Source organism: Anser anser, assembly GCF_964211835.1.
Source record: "Anser anser genome assembly, chromosome: 1".
Lineage (NCBI taxonomy): Eukaryota > Metazoa > Chordata > Aves > Anseriformes > Anatidae > Anser > Anser anser.
In genome coordinates, this window is record NC_139720.1 from 64,734,227 (window position 1) to 64,751,964 (window position 17,738).

Below are 17,738 nucleotides of genomic sequence, written 5' to 3' on the forward strand. Positions count from 1 at the left end.
TGAAGCTAAACTTGCCTAAGGAGGCTTTGCTTTTCTGTGGTGGGAACGGGGGCTGCTGGTGGTTAACTGCATCCTGAGATTTTTGTGGCAGCCACGCAAATCACAGTTGTTTTGAACTGCATGTGGCGATTAGATTTCTCCTCAAAGAGCAATGTTGAAGTGAGCTCAAGTGAAGGGCATTAACTGAGCTTAAGTGAAAGACATTAGCTTTAATATATAGTAAGCCTCAAATTTCCAGCTCTGTATGAGTACAGAGACCTTGTGTGAGAAACTACCATTTCAAGTTTACGTATTGTCTTGAAAGGGATAAAATGACTGCATTAATGTGCCATTTGGGGCTAGTTTTCTGTACATAAAATGTGACTGATTGAACAGCTTTTCCTCATTTATGAACACTTAGGATTGCACACCACAGTCTGTGTGTGATATGCACTTGTATATTTTCATACGGCCATATTGTGATGGACATGTTAATATATACATTCACACTATTACCAATATGGAGTGCCTCTGAGGTGCTATCTGTGACATCTCAGGAGAGCTGCATACAATAGAACTGACATTGGGAGAGATACTGAGAATAGTATGTCCTGTCGTCAGTCTTTTTGCACTTTCTGGACACAGCAGATGCACAGACAGTATGCAAATATGGAAAAACAGTATCTTGAAATAATTTCTTTAAATGCAAAACATACCAAACATTAACCTGAGTTGCTTCTTTTTGTGAATAAGAATATCAGAAGGAAAGGGGAAATTTAGTGGTGAATGAAATTGGATTTTTTTTAGTTGATATTTGTTTAATTTTCTGTTATTGCAGAAACTGGAACATAAAGAAGTTTTGGTTGGCTTGTTGTTCCTGGTTTTCCCATTCATCCCAGCCAGCAACCTCTTCTTCAGGGTGGGATTTGTGGTGGCAGAGCGAGTCCTTTACATGCCGAGGTAACTATTGCAATTGAATTCCTTTCTAATGAGACCACCATCCCATTTTCTAAAAGCAGACAAGATTATTTCTTCCCTTTTGCAATACTTCAAACATTATTTTGGTAGTCAGTATGCTCTCTGCCTTTGAGGTTTGGCATGATAGTATGAGGGATTTTATAGTCATTTGACAGCAGATTGCTTGTCCAGAGTAAAGCTAGCCAAATTCATTTCTTTTTTTCAACACAGATTTTGATGGGTTTGAAACAGCTGAATACAGTGATGAGGTGTTGTTTCTTGAGGATTGTTCCCCACCACTCTTTCTGAAAGCATTATCAACTCACATTATTAATTGTCAATGTCTCTACCTTAAGGACAGTGTCTGAAGATTTAACTTGTCATTTTTATTGTGGTATTGCTCAGCTTTCCCTCTACATTAGGTGATCAGTGAAAACAAAGATGACAGTATTGCTGTCTTAAAAGGCTGCTGACTTGAGTTGTGGAATATGTACCTGACCTTCTGCCTGTATGCAGACACATCTATGAGCGGAGGATTTGCAGTTGTGGAAGAGGATGAGGAAAATCCAGCCCCTCCTCCATCCCTCAGCATCTGCCCCAGGGTTTCCTCCAGTTTCCAGCCTCTTAACAAGTGTTGCTTTAGTGGTCTGAGTTCTTCCCATTTCTTTTACTCAAGGACAGCTTTGAGGCGTTACTTTGACATCTCCACAGTATCCAGACTGGTGGCTACAGTGGCAGTTAGAGGACATTTATCCAAGATGCACCAGACAGTTACCCATTTTGCAGAATCAGAGAATAGCTGAGGTTGGAAGGGACCTCTGGAGGTCATCTGGTCCAACCCCCTGCTCAAGCAGGGCCTCCTAGAGCGGGTTGCTCAGGACTATGTCCAGACAGTTTTTGAGTATTTCCAAGGATAGGGACTCCACAGCCTCTCTGGGCAGCCTGTGCCCTTGAAGTTTGTTCCAGCCATGAGCATAAACAGTCATTCTTGAATGTCGCAAGTCAGTAGGCCCAAATCTACCTGCAGGTGCAGAGGGTCAGCTCCTGTTATCTCTAATGGGAGCTGTCCTTGTGGAGCTGTCAACAAAGTACAGTCCTCGATTTCACTTTGGATTGCTTTGTGATAACTAAAACAATAATTTTATTCCACTGTTTACACTGTACTTTGTGTAATTCCAAAAATCCTAGAAAAACACGCTTACAGGTTTTCTTTTGCAATGCCTTTGCTTATTCTGACAATCCTTTGTGTAAGTATTATCACAAAAAGACTGCTCGTTGGTATAAAACTAGAGTTATTGCATTTACTGCAAGCCTTTTACACAGGCTATGTTTCTGTGCTCTGCTGTATACTGACTTGCTTTTTGGGTCAAATCCTACTGCTTTTATTCACATTACTAGCCCTGCTTTTGTCTGGTGGGAGTATACCTAGAAGTATAGAGAGTGAAAGTTGTCCCTCTGAGTTATTTTGCAAATGATACCCTCAACTAATGGATCTTGCATCATTTCAAATTAACTTGAAAATCAGATTGCTTTAAATTCATGTAACAGAAAATGAGGAAACACATGAAAGCGCAAAGCTATTAAGGAACAGTCAGCTGAACACAAGGCTGTGTTGAGTGGTTGCATTTCTGAATCTCAAAAGAACAACTGCGGAAAATACTTCAGCTGTCAGCAGTTCCTTGTCCTCCTCCAGATGAGACTGCTGATATAATGAGAGGAGGGGCAATGAAGAAGAAAAAGGGAGATGTTTGCACAGAGAAAATTAATCAGCGTTAACGTGTGTGCATATAGTTTGTATAATGCTTTTCATCTCCCTATTGGCATTGCAAATATATGACCTACAAAGTAGGTAATTGACAGTTGCCCCCCCCTTTTTTTCAGGCAGGAAAACTGAGGTGGGGGGGATTAAATGATTTCTCTAGAATAAACCTGTGTTGGAGTCCCTGGATCTCCTGCTTTGCTCAGATCACTCGTGCCCTGCTTTGCAATATGTGTTCTTTGCTCTTAGCCCAGGCTGGCAGGCAAAAACCCCACAGCTAAGGGAGACGGCAGGTACCACGAGCACTGATGAAGGGGACACTTTCTAGCCAAAGGATCTTGAGAGCTGATTTCTAGGCTCAGTTACTAAGAAATGAGCTCTCTTTAAATCCTCTGGGTTCAAAACAACACGAGCAGTGAAGAGGGCTTCTGTGAGCATTCCTGACTATGGCAGAACTAAAATGATGATGTTTTTTTCTCTTCCTCGGGAACGTGGCAGTTTAATAGTGATGGCTCTCGTAAGGAGTCGTGTTCTTTATTTAGAACAGCCTTTGGCAGTTTTCTTATGTTACGTCTTGAAAAGTGCTTTTCCTATGCCTTGCAGTTTCTTCTATAAAATTCAGTTTACAACTCGGAGGTGGTCATTCAGCTTTATTTAGACAGAAGTACTGAGTCAGATGGCAAGAACTTGGTGACCTGTGTTTCTGGGCTTATGCTAGAAGGTGCTTTTCTACCTCTGTTTCAAGTAATAGCCTTTTATTAGTAGTTGTGGATATTACGGTTTTACACGCTTGCGTATACATGTCACAGCCTGAAATCCTAATTCAGTGTTGCTCTGTAGTTACCTGAGCAAAATGTCAAGCGTTTTGTTTTCAATAAAAATTGAGTAAGGTCCCAAAGATTTATGTAAAAGATGTTGTAAATGGAAAGGAACAAGGAACAAGCCTTTTGCTCAATGGCTAATTATACAGCTGGGCCTTGCCTTCTGGAGGCTGATGGGTTATTTTGAACAATTCCCCTTCTGTCTGCAGCCATGCCTCAGGGGAGAGGGATATGAGATAAGTCAACCTGGCTGAATGTTTTCTTTAATTGACTTTAGCAAAACAGTAGTATTTGGAGGTAATATTTCTTGTATTTAGTTTTCATTTGAGGGTTACAAGTGCTTAGTTGTTTAAATCAGAACTTTAAAAAAGTAATATTGCCTAAACCTGAAAAATTTCATGGGAGATCAATTTATTGTCTTTAAACTTCAAATTGTATTTTTTGTTGTTGTTTTCTTATCCTGAAGGGTGAGAAAGCTTGTTTTCAAGAGGCTAAAGATGTGAAATGTGTACCTTGGGAGAGGTGGGCAGGATACAGCTCCAAAGGCCACAATTTTCAAGAGAGGCATCAAAATAAATAGCTGGATCAGGGAAAGACTCAAACCACGGCAGGTTTTCCTCTCCTTAAAATATAGATGTAATTATGCATGCTGCATATCTGCAGTGGCCACATACAACCTAATTGTTTTAAAATCAGGAACAACTTTGTGCATTCAGTTTTTTCTGAGCCGTGAGCCATTTGTCTCACTGAACCTGAACCCCGGAGCACTAGCTCCTGCCGTTTCACACAGAGAAACAGAAGGGGCACTGCAGCCTCTGGGGCCATGCATCCAGGAGCTGCCAGCCCTGCTGACTTAGCAGCAGAGCTGGGGTTGCTCTGCTTTATAGGATCAGACCTATCCTAGGGGAGTAATTTCTATTTTCCTCATCTTTTACTCTGCTCTGCTAGCAGTGGCCCTGGCTGGGATGCTGTGTTGTAGCTGGATGTCTGAAGCTGGTCTTTACAAGCTCGTATCAACCAACAAATCAACCAAAGCATTGCTGGATGGCGTATTTCTGACTTGGAGAGCCACCCAGATGAAAGCAATAGGCAACACAGCAGGTACCCTCATGACTTTTCTGGCAGCTCACTTGCCTTGCTTTTTGCAAGGAGTGGGTTGCAGAGTACACTGTTACTCTTTCCCAACTGAGGCAGTTACAGCTTGCTGTCATTTTTTTCACCAGCTCCTCAGTTTGTTAAAAGTTGATGTTGCAACCCTAATTGTCAATACTAGAAGATGAGACCGCTGCTCTATTATACAGCGGGGCATTTGGTTCAGTGTCTATCTAATAATCTGCAAGAAAGCCAGCAACCAGAAAAAAGTGCACCTGTATTTTTCAGGAACTTAGCATATCACCTGAAGGCTTTCCCTTTACATATTCCCATTCCCTTTCCCATTTCCATAGCAATGCAGGGACTATATGGAATTTTTGCCTTTGCATAAAGCACGTTTTTGATTGTGTGCTAATGCATTTGTTCCAATTAGTGTAATTCTGTGTATTATTATCTTCTGTAATAAGGAAGAAAAAGAAAAAAGAGGAAAAAGAAAGAACTTGGTGGTGGAAATGGGATATTTTACAATTTTTATGAACCTGTATATCCCTGAGCAGAAGTCCTCATTGCTTACAAGGCAGCTACTTGAGGATGGTGCTTCTCTTTTTTGGAGCATGTCACACACTCCACATTATTTTCTTCAAGACCAGCTATGTAACATGGTGGTGGTGATGTATTTTCAGTTTCCATTGCCACTGCTTTCGATAAAGTTATTTGAAGCTGCAAGTTTACCAAGCCAGAGGAGCCAAATTCCTGTTTACCTGTTCAGCATTCCTTTGGTATTCAGATCAGATCCAGTAAGCGATTACCTAATTTACAGAAGAAGCTTCTATTTTCAATTGGAGCTAAGTTCTGACCCAAAGCAAAGTCAGCAACAGAAACCCCACTGACTCCATGCAGCCAGTTTATTTGCTCCCTGATCTCAGTTCACCAACATAATTAAACTGTTTGATGCTTTAGAGCAGAATCCACAATTCCCTTGGGATCTGGATCTGGAATCCATGTCACGCCTGCTCCATTTACTTAAAACCCCACGATTTTAATGCCTCACTGTTGCTGCTGTTCCTATGAGGGCCATGGAGCTGCTGCAGTGCAAGAGGTGCGAGCTGGATTATATTCTCTGTAACGCGCCGTGGACCCGGGGGTGCTGGCAGGGCACGGAGGGCACCTTATGTAGTGTCAGTGGGCCAGACCCCCTCCCAAGACCTCTTTACCATGACTGGAGAGTGTGCCTGCTGGGGATTTTGGAAGATAGCAGCAGCCCATGAAATAGATGGCGGCTGGAGTCGGTGCTGAGCTGAGCCCTCTGCCAGCACGCCGGGACCTCGGCTGAGTTGGGCGACTCCCCTTCTGCTTCCCCCTCTGTTAAACAGGGATAACAACTCTGCTCTGTCCTTCAGAAGGGGGCTATGGGGATTAACTGCTTGTAGGAAGGCTAAACCCTGTAAGAGTCTACCTTTCAGATGCATGTCCAAAGCTAAGCTCCTTGCTTTTGAAGGCTTGCCCACCCCTATTAAACACTTCAAGGGGAAATCAAAGCAGCCATCCTCTGTTAATGCAGGCAAGAAATGCCGAGATGCTAGCGCCAGATATTTTGGCGAAAGGCAATAAAGATATAGGAATGAAAGCCCAAGTGATTCTGCAAAGCTGAAAAAGATTAGCTCATGGCGCGTTTGGTCTAGACTGCAGTCTTGCCTTATTTTAACTAAATTTAAAACATGCTTTTGAGAAGCACGTTTTGTTTTGGCCATGTACAATTGATTCAGGAAAATGCTAGATTTGTGTTGAGCATAAGCATTAATGGCTATTCTGGAAAGATTTTTGGTTTTATCATAATGTATTAGGTTAAAGAAAAACCTTCAAACACATTTATTCTCCTTTTGAAGATAATACAGGTATGTAAGGGTACTGCTTCTGAGAAATAGCAATAAATTAAGTTAATGCCATCTTGTGGAAATAATCTATTTAGTCATGTTGACTAAAAGAGGAATTATTACAAGGGAATGTGGTCCCCTTAAGAAGATGTGTTATGACATTTAATAGAAAATAGTTTCTTACGTGAGGTTTTTGGAGACTCGAGATGGAACTAAATGGAAAATTATATCCCTGTTACAGAATTCTGTAAGTTATTATAGTATTTTAATTAAAACTGCAGCATATAGACCCTGACTAAAGAATATAAGATATTCTTATAAAAAAAAAAGTGTCTGTGGAATACCTATCGAATTATCTAGGAATTTTCATTTATAAACTGTTTTCTTTCTGTAATGCATACAATAATCAAAAGCATGAAAAGGTTCTTTATTACCTGGAAATATTTCAGACAGGAATCTGTTGGAAGTGAAATCTTGGACTCAGGCACTCTAATGAAGTGAATTTGTTTATCACATGACTTACATTGGAAAGGAGGAAAGGGAAATGTGTCCAAATGTTTAAATAGCTATTCAAAGGTTACCTAAATCATTCATTTCTAGTTCATATTTTCTCTCTAATAAGGAAAATAAGAGTTCCTGGATTTTCTCTAATTACATCATGTTCTGAATAGAAGACCACGTTGCTCGTGGAGGTCAATCATTTTGATGACTTAACTGGTCATTTCTAAGTATCTTTAATATAGGCCTACAGATTTTAATTTAGAGCCAAAACCAAAATCTAATACTAACTCATAAGATTACATGTTTCCAAATTAGATATATTCTGCATGTTTAGGGTTCTCTCTGTCTTTGGATATGAACTGCAGACCTTAATCCAGGAAAAGGCCTCTTAATTCTGGTGAAATTTTGACATTTTATTCAGCAGACTCAGTAGTAAGTTAAACACACTACCTGTTACTTTATCACAGTGATAGTTTTGAGCTCTGAGGCTTGTGTTTTTTCAGCAGGGGTGGTGGTTCTGGTGTCTTTTAATCATTTAGTATCCAAGAATTGGAAAAAAAATGGATGAAAGATAATCTGTAAGTGCTTGATTCCTAGTCACATACATCTGATCAGGTTTCCCAGTTAAATTTATAGTATAAGGTTTCCCATACAGTATTTCTAACGGGCTTACATTTTCTTGAGCTCTGGGAGTTACCCTGGACTCCAGGTAATACTATTGGTAAAACCTCCATCCACTTCAACTGGGTCACCTGGCACAGTTTTCTTACTTGTCCTTTCAATGTTTGGTTCATCCTTTCTGCCTTGCCACTAGAATTTGGCCTCCATGGGTTATGTAAATCCCATTTTATGTTCAGTATCCTAGCCGTTTCTTGGATGAGTACTACCACAGAGTGAGGCCCCTTATCTGATGACATCCCTTCAGTTACTCCACATATTGGGATTATTTCTATCAGTAGGCACTTTACTAACACAGGAAAGCTTCAGGCCAACCGAAAAAAAGTGTCCCCACGCACAAGTAAGTATCTATATTGATTGCAGCTGGTAACTCATAAAAATGAGTTTGTGAATTGCCAGTACTCACCAGGAGCAATTCCCTTCTTCACATCTCCAGGAGGAGGTTCTATTTGTATTTTAGGATTGTTTTTAAGTCAGATTTTTTTTTTTGAGTTATGCTCTTATCAATTAGTAACATTTTTGCTCCAATGGCATACTTTGTGCTATTTTCTACGAGAGTGTCAGCTCCCATGTGTCTCCCAATGAACTTGTGTCATCAGTTGTCCCATAACAATTGAGGTAACAATACATTGTTCATGAGCAGTAACCCACTATCCATTTGAATCTTTAACACTTTAATAATTCGGCCAGTTTAATTTCCTTTTTCGTATTTTCTGGTGTCATTATCGATGTCTTTCTGGTAGGTAATAAAAGATTTATAGTGCTAACTAAAGCTGCTTGCTTAGCTGCCTTGTCTGCTTTTCGATTTCCTCTTACAGTGTCTGAACTGCCACTTTGATGCACTTCACAGTGTATCACTGCTACTTCTTTGGGCTTCTGTACCACCTCAAGTAGTTTCAAAATCTCATTCCCATATTTAACCAGGATGCCTTGTGAGACAACAGTGCACTCTCTTTCCACATAGCACCGTATACATGTCTCACTCCAAAAGCATACTTAGAGCCTGTTTGGGTATTAACTCGTTTCTCTTGGGCCAACTCCAGAGCTGTTGTGAGTGCTATTAATTCATTTTTTTGTGCAGAGATATTATATGACAGTATTCCTACTTCATTCGGTTAATGTCACCACTGCATACCCTGTTTATTTTCTCTGTACACCACGTAACTGCTTCCATCAGTGCAGAATTCTTCATCTGGGTTCTTAAGGGGTGTGTCTCAAATCCAGTTGGCTAGCCTATACCTGTTCAATAACTTGCAAGCAGTCATGGTTAATTTCCTACTCATTGTCCAACAGCAATAATGAAGCAGGATTCAAGGCAGTACTTAGATTTAATTGAATATCATCTTGCTCTAGCAGCAGTGGCTGGTACTGTACCATACAACTGGGTGAAAACCAGTGATGTCCTTTTTTTCTAAAACTGCAACCACTGCTTGTGGCACATATACTGTTATTTTCTGTTCCATTGTTAATTTTATCACCTCAATTTTTGTCTCCATTTTTTTAATTATTATTTTTTATCTAATTTTGTTGGGTATTGTTTTTCCTTACCAGTTTTGCTCTTGCCTTGAGTTCTGCTTTTACTGGTTCCACTGACTTTGCTCTCCCAGGTTTCCTGGCTGCCCATACAAATAGTATGACTGCGTCCTTGATTGCAGTTGGTAGGTGATTCTGTTAATCTCCCAAAGTATCCTCAAAGTTTCCCTGTAACAAATATACTCGTGCCTGCCAGGCATTATTTTAAGCAATATGTCCTTGTTTTTTTTCCTTTCTCAAAATTTATCTCAGCACGCAATTTATTTAATATGTCTTGTCCTAATAGAAGCAAGGGACATTCCGACAAGTATAAAGATTCATGAGTCAAAACTCATTTCTCAATCTCACATTTAATTGGTTGCAAAAAGGATTTAACCTCTTACTTTCCCATGGCCCCAGTCACTGGCATAGGGAATTTACTCAATGGTCCCTTGCAGCTTTACTGCTGAATAAGTGGCTCCTGTATCTGCTAAAAAAAATTACAGTTCCAAATTTACACTTTAATTCCCCAGCTTTACTGGAAATGGGGGCTCTGCTGGGGTACCGGATAGTTCTGCTGCCAGTCCCCTTCAATCTGATTCTTCCATGCCAATCATTAACAAGTCCTCTTCAGGAACACCTGTTAATTTTGGCTCTCTGGATTAGTTCAGTTTGGGGTATTTGTTCTCCCAGTACCCCCTCCTCCTGACAATATACGTGCTGATTTCATCCCAGCAAGTCAGATGGATGAGAGAGAGATATTATATATCTCCCTTGTCCTCTTCCTCTGCCTCGATTTCCCATCATCCTGCCTCTTCCTTCTTTTTGAAATCCTTTACCACATGACAACATTTGGTCTTGAACCACAGCTGTTGCAAGCAAACTTGTTCGCATTTTTGCAATCTTGTTTCCTTTTTTGTCTTCTCTCCCTTTCTACTTAATCTCGATTATTACATACCTTACAAGCTTTCTCAGTTAACTGGGAAATAGGCATTCCAGAAACTGGCTGCTCGGGGCTTGGACTGGCGTACGCTTCACTGGGTTAGAAACTGGCTGAATAGCCGGGCCCAGAGAGTTGTGGTGAATGGAGTCAAATCTGGTTAGAAGCTGGTCACTAGTGGTGTCCCCCAGGGCTCGGTACTGGGGCCGGCCCTCTTTAATATCTTTATCGATGATCTGGATGAGGGCGTCCAGTGCACCCTCAGTAAGTTTGCAGATGACACCAAGCTAAGTGCATGTGTCGATCTGCTCGAGGGCCGGAAGGCTCTGCAGGAGGATCTGGATAGGCTGGAGCGATGGGCTGAGGTCAACTGTATGAAGTTCAACAAGGCCAAGTGCTGGGTCCTGCACCTGGGGCGCAACAACCCCAAGCAGCGCTACAGGCTGGGAGATGAGTGGCTGGAAAGCTGCCTGGCCGAGAGGGACCTGGGAGTATTGGTTGATAGTCGGCTGAATATGAGCCAGCAGTGTGCTCAGGTGGCCAAGAAGGCCAACAGAATCCTGGCTTGTATAAGAAGCAGTGTGGCCAGCAGGTCTAGGGAAGTGATTGTGCCCCTGTACTCGGCTCTGGTGAGGCCGCACCTCGAGTACTGTGTTCAGTTTTGGGCCCCTCGCTACAGGAAGGACATGGACGTGCTCGAGCGAGTCCAGAGAAGGGCGACCAAGCTGGTGAGGGGTCTGGAGAACAAGTCTTACGAGGAGCGGCTGAGGGAGCTGGGCTTGTTCAGCCTGGAGAAGAGGAGGCTCAGGGGCGACCTCATCGCTCTCTACAGTTACCTGAAAGGAGGCTGTAGCGAGGTAGGGGTTGGTCTGTTCTCCCACGTGCCTGGTGACAGGACGAGGGGGAATGGGCGAAAGTTGCGCCAGGGGAGTTTTAGGTTGGATGTTAGGAAGTACTTCTTTACCGAAAGGGTTATTAAGCATTGGAACGGGCTGCCCAGGGAGGTGGTGGAGTCACCATCCCTGGAGGTCTTTAAAAGACGTTTAGATGTAGAGCTTAGCGATATGGTTTAGTGGAGTACTTAGTGTTAGGTCGGAGGTTGGACTCGATGATCTTGAGGTCTCTTCCAACCTAGAAATCTGTGATACTGTGATACTGTGTGAAACTCCATCTACTCTCTGCAACTACATCAAGATATCAGGGGCTGATTATACTATAAACAGCATATTAAATGTTACTTTGCCTTATCATCAGGATTTAAATCTGCCTGTTTCCTAGCTACTTCACATAGTCTTTCATAAAATACTGATGTTTCCTCATTAGGACCCTGAGTTACTTGGTATAATTTAGAAAAAATGTTCCTAGGCTTTCTTATTCTGTGTTTAATTCCATACAAAATTAACTGCTGATACAGTTTTACAAGCATTTTACCTCCATCTGTATTTAGATCCCAGGGAGGTTCTTGTTCCGGCATAACAGCTCCGTCCTTTCCCTTGCATTAATCCTCCTATTTTCCTTGTTAGCCTTCTCTACCACCAGCAGTCTCTCTTCCAGAAGAAGGAGGGCATTTAACAAAACCTGCATATCCTTCCACTCAGGATTGTGATTAAGCACAATCATTTGAAATATTCCGTATCCCTTAGGATTTTCTCGGTAGGAACCAGCTGACTTTTTCCAATTTATTAAGTCAGAAGACGAAAATGGTACCTTTACAAAAACTGGCAATCCTGCAGGTCCTTCTGCTTCCCAAAGTGGGGCCTGAATTACTACCAGGGGTTGTGCCCTTTCTCTCCTTACTACTGGACTATCTTTCTGCCCTTCTACTCCCCTATACTCTTTGTTTCCCTGTCTTTCATCTACAGTATTTCCCCGATCTCAATCTCTTTAATCGGATAAAAAACACTGTACATCTTCTTCCTCCTCATTTTATTTCAAACACCTTTTTCCAATAATACATGCCGAACACCACCTGGAGAGATTCTTATTCTCCTTATCCAACATCATCATGATCACATTGCTGTCATTCATTAACAGTTTACATTTTTTCCTAGTTTTGTGGTTGTCCCATAGAGAAAAAAAAATCTACATAAGGTACTTCATCCCATTTGCCTGTCTCCGACAAAATAACATCAGTTGTAAAATAGTGTTATATTCCCAATTACCCTGTTCCTGCCATTTTTTCCCATCATCCAACTTGTAAATAGGTCACCATTGCATGCGTTCATCTTTCTTGTAGTTAGGTGATCCCCACCAAACTTATTCAAATTCTTATGGATGCACCCTAAAGGTTAACAAGGGGTTGGTTTGGAGGAAGGACTAGTCCCCATTTTACCAGACAAAGGGGTCTGTACCCACATAAACTCTGGTCTTCACTGTCTACATGTATGAAAATATTTATTACAAATGCTGACCCAAACCAGTCTTTTAACAAAGCCTCCTAACTCCTTTTTTCACCTTAACCAAAAGCACTATCTCACTGATGTTTGGCATCGCACCCTTGAGTCACTTACCACCTCCGGACAGGGAGAGGATCCCGGGAGTCCCTGATCAAAACAGTCGGTGTATGTTGGAGTCCTGCAGATCCCTCCTCCCCGCTGGCAGCCAGCAAGACAATCTGGGCAAGGCTCTATGGCTGTCCCATCTGGGTCGCCAAAAGCTGTTGTCCGACAAAAGTTTGGATTCATTACCCGGTGTGCAGTGAGCCAATCCACAGGCTAAGTCGAGATATTGTTTATTTCAGAATAGCGCAAGTCTGGGTACCAGGCGGTTTCCCACAAAACTGGCACCCGTTATGGCTTTCCAAGCCATTCTTTATATAATCCCTAATCAATACACTTATATGTTTGTACACTCCCCCAGGCTCCCATTGGTTACCTAATCAGCACCCTGCTGACATGCCAGAATCATTCTGCGCGTCCTCAGAGAGGAAGGGTCTCTCGTTGGACCAGGGTCTCCCAGCTTAGGGGTGTGATTTTTACTATTATGATGAGGATAGTTCACGGATAGTTCGCATTACAGTACTCCTAATCTTTATTTTTCAGCCAACTATTCATATTATGTTAATTGGTGATGTATTCAAGGGCATAGCCAGGATGTTTCCCTCAAGAATGTCAACATAATGTTCTTCCTAATTAGCAGTTCCTCAGTTAATCATCCATTAGACATCTCCAAGGCCTGGGTCATCTTGTCCTTCCCTCAAAGTACTTATTTTATCTCTTTCACTTAAAACAGAGTTGACTAGCTACTGGTATCAGTTGCAAGAGGTTTTTCCTCCTTAGTCTTGACTGGTTGAGAAAGTTTTGATACAGTATTTTCCACGGAAAGTAGGACATTTTCGTTAACGTAAAACTTTTTGCCAAGGCACACTGACTACCCAAGATGGACTTGACAGGCAAAAGGATGTGACTGACAGAAATGGACACTTGGATGGATGTGGCCCAGAATTGCTTTTTTTGGGGCAGCGGAGGTACTTGTCTGAGAGCTGGGAGATCATAGCCCATCTGCTATGCACCAGCATTTTTCCAGGATTGTTAGCACTGGACCTACGCTCTGCCAGATCAGTGAGTGAAAAGCTGTTTGATCCAGACCTGATCCAGGCTCATGTTTGTATTTTATCAAATTAGTCAGCCTATAGATAGGTCACTGAATTTAAGCTAACCTTGTACCAGCTGCAAGAGAAAATCTGGATCGAGCAGCAAGCTTGGTACAAGTACCAAGTTAACTTCTCAAAAATGCTAGAATACACTTGCCCCAGTAGTGTGGCCACTCCTGGTCAGCACATAGGCATGGGTAGCTGGAGAATTGTGGGGACTCCAGACTTGGAGCCCTACAAGTGGACTCATTTGCTACATCCCCAGCTTTCAGCCTGACCTGGCACAGAGATATGAGTTTGGGTGATCCAGGTTGCAAGGAGTGCCCCCCATACTTTTGATTTTCCAGCTATTTTGGGTGAACCAGGTGCAAGCTAACATGCATATAGACATACGCTGTTCTTGCAGACATTTTTTAAGTCTAAATTTTATTCTGGCCCTAAACAGCTCCAGCCTTGGAAAACTTGACATTTTGCATTAAACAGCATCTTTGCTGCCCAACCAATGCTGCTCACGCTGGAGCTCTGTGGCTGCGAGCACTGTTTTGGGGCAGAAAGAGCAACTCTCTGCTTGTTTTTGCCGCATCTGACTGCGTGAGGCAGGAACAGCCCAAACGTCATGCCAAGGGTGCTTTTTGCCATCAATTATTCCCCATTAGAGAAGTGTGAGCACAGTCATTTAGTTTAACAGGGATGAACTGCCTTTCAAGCTTTTTCCCCTGCAGCAACAGCCCTGCCTGCGAGCTGCATTTCAAATGACTTTGGCTTTTTCTCTCAGCGTGTTTCCTCAGCTCAGGCTACAGGGCTGGAGCAGCTTTGGCTGGGAGCGTGGAAAGCATGTTGGTTCTGGGAACTTGTGTTTGGGGCTGGGGCTAGAAAGCTTGTGGGGGACTTTAAAACCAAGAGATTCAAATGTTTGCTTTCAGCATTTGGATCTGACAGCAGACAGCATCTTTCTCCAGGCTGCGCTCTGTGATCCTGAAGGTGCAGCAGCAGGAAAGCATGTACTTTAATTAGGTGATGTGTGCAAGGGTTAAACTCACTTGAGAGCAGCTTGAACATGAGGGTTAGTTTTTATGGAGGAAAAGGGAATCGTCTGAAATAAGTGCTGGAAATCAAGAAGGAGGTTTGCAGCCCAGAAAGAGCCTCCGGGGTGAAATGTCAAAGCCAAGTGCATTTTCTGGTCTCAGTATAGTTTTGAGATAATCCCTTTCGTTGCATTAACAGCCCCTGAATGGAGCAATATTTCTTCCATGCTTTGACAGGCTGCTTCCAGGCAGCCCTTTTCCTAGCTGCTATATATGCATGCATCTGGATTCTTATCTGAGCTGAGCTCCGGAGTAACTGCTCTCAGATCAGTGGGTTTACTCCAAGCTTGCGTGCACATGACTGAGATTAAATCAGTTTTTAAAAAAGCAAACAAGTACCCCATGAGATTTGGCATCCTCAAAATAAGCATTAAGGAGTGTAAGGAAGGCATCTTTTACATGTCTTTCTCCCACGTGAGTTTACCTTGGTTGGCCAGAAGAGGTTAGTGCCGCTGCCCTGGCTCCCAGGAGGCAGCTGAGCACTAGGATCGCATCGTGCACCGTGCCTCCTTCCTGCAGCGCACAGCCTGCGCTGCCCACGCGCTCCTCGCTGGAGTGGAAAACTGTGCTGTGCGAGCTCACAGTTCGGAAAATACAGTAAAATGTGTGACTAAAACACGCCTCGGCTTTCAGAAGCGTTTTGCAGCAGTAGGTCTCCACGCACTTCCCAGAGGAGGTAAGATGGTTTCCAGCGCAGGCAGATTGCTGCAGCAGAGCATGCCAGCAATCCTGGGCTGCAGCGCTAACCACAGCGTGTCTCCGATGAGACACCGTCACCAACAACCAAGTGCAGCGAAGCCATTCTTGACTTCTTAATGAAAAGTGAGGTGCCAGATCCAAATCGGGGGAGAGGAATACGGCGTAAGCGTCATCAGTAACAGCTTCGGCTGGGGAAAGGAGCCATAATGGCCAAAGAAAAGGTTGAATTTGTGACCTAATTACTGAAGAAGTGTTTGCAAATATTAATTATCTGCTGTTTTGGCTTGTTTTAATTGGGCATTATGTGTAGCGCACTGTGGGAGATGGGGTCTGCGTGCCACCTCATTCCCATCTGTTTGTGCCTCCTCTCACTTCCTTGCAGGTGGAACAATATTAACAAGCTGCAGAAATTATGGACAAAAACCTGCCATTGCACAGCTCCCTGTGTGCCATCTGCCAGAAACACTTGTAAATGGTGCACAGAGTTTGCCTACCAAGTGCAGCCCTGCCCTCATTGTAATTCAGGACCATACTAAGGTACCACTTCAGTACAGTGCGAGTCCAAAACCTGAGGAATTATGAAACTGGGGGGTCTGTGTGCCAAGCAGGAACCTCTTGTGGGAGCTCTCCTGCAGCATCATTGAATTTCTGAAGCCACAGGTTCTCCTGTAATAAGTATTCTCATTGTGAGCCCATGCTAAAACATACTGTGTTACCTGGTCCTGCCTTGAATCTGACCCCAGGGCTGATCTGTCACGGACTTTGCACAGTGGGGGACAGTTGCTGTAGCAAGTTGTTTCCTATTCTACGGAAGAAGAACAAAAAAAACATTAGCAGTTTAACAATAATCCAATGGAAAATATACTTAAAAATAATAACGGGTTGGGGATTTTGCTTGTTTTCCATTGCTTTGTTTTGACTACATATTACATTAGAAAGGTGCTGGTGTGATGGGATGACAAGGCCAGGACAAAAGCCTTTCAAAGAGAAATGGCTCCCTTACCTCCCTAGGAAATGCTACAGTTAACAAAAAATCCTCACCTCAAACAAATTCTACAGCTACCTATGCAGATAGCCATGAAGATGTCTAGAATGTAGTATTCCAATACTTTTTTTTAGGTGGGAAATGGGTCTCTGATGAAAAGTGCTTTTGAGACTTTTTATTTTTTTATCCTTAAATGCATGTGAGTAAAATCTGATTTCCCAGAGAGCTAGCACTAACTTTTCTTATGGAGTTGCGTCCCCTGACACTCTGAGGAGAAAAGCTAACGTATTTGAAGCAATGTATGTGTTTGTAGGTGATGGTAGGGTCATGGCAGAGTTAACCACATAGGAATTGTCTTAGAGTCACTTGGCAAGTTACTTTAATCAGGTAAGTGCAGTCTCACCTGTATGTGCTCTTCCTACCACCACACCTCTGCCTGGAGTGCTACCAGCTTGCTTAAAACTCATAGGATGAGTGATCCTGGGCTGTTGAGGTCCAGCAGCCATCTGGGCTTATTCCCTTATGCAATACTCCATCATAGCAAGCTTGGTGCTTTACTGTTGCAAAACTTTATGGCCTCTGTGCTGAAGCTAATTTCTGTATCAGGATTGTTTAGTCTAGTGTGAAACAAGCGGGTTGTAGAGTAATAGTAGTTAGTGGGGAAATGAAACAGTAGTAACATAATTATGGTTCTTTGGAGGGATGCGTAGCACGTTGATGTGGACACCTTTTTGTTTTGTTCAGCCCAGAAAAGTGGATCTGGGGGAGTGGTCTGGATTTGCCCCAGTTTCACCGTAATTTTTGGTGTCAGGGTAGAAAAGTAAAGAGAGATGCCAAAAGTACTAAGTATAATAGATTTGGGCAAGTTGCATACAGGTGTTGTTTTGCAAACAATTTGTGGCATAGAAATCGCAAATGCAAATGCTTCCCTGGCAGCAAAGGAAGTGTGAGTGCTTTCTGTAACTTCAGAGTCTGCAAGAGACCTGCAGTCAGGAAGGTTACATCCACCCTCAGCCAGAGGATGGAGCTGAAATGGCCATGTCATAGAAAAAGCCATGCGGAGATGCAGCTCTACCTGACATCTGCTCTGAAGGGTCTCTGACAAGGCAATGCAGCCACATCTTCTCCAGCCTTTCCTTGATGATCTGAGACAGGGAATGGTCTGAAGTTTTAAGCCAAACTTAGCAGATTCCGAAAATAAAAGTATTTACCTACTTCACACTCTCTCATCCTTTTCCAGCTTCCTTCCTTCCAATCCCCCACA

General features: G+C 42.7%; 1 protein-coding gene across 1 annotated transcript in view; it reads left to right on the top strand.

Annotated features, from left to right (window-relative positions):
* Positions 1-17,738, top strand: part of TMTC1 (transmembrane O-mannosyltransferase targeting cadherins 1) — a 153,817-nt gene that overhangs the window by 83,446 nt on the left and 52,633 nt on the right. Inside the window, exon 9 of the mRNA XM_083831087.1 lies at positions 818-939. Within this exon, the coding sequence (XP_083687213.1) occupies positions 818-939 (122 nt within the window). The remainder of the gene's footprint in view (positions 1-817; positions 940-17,738) is intronic.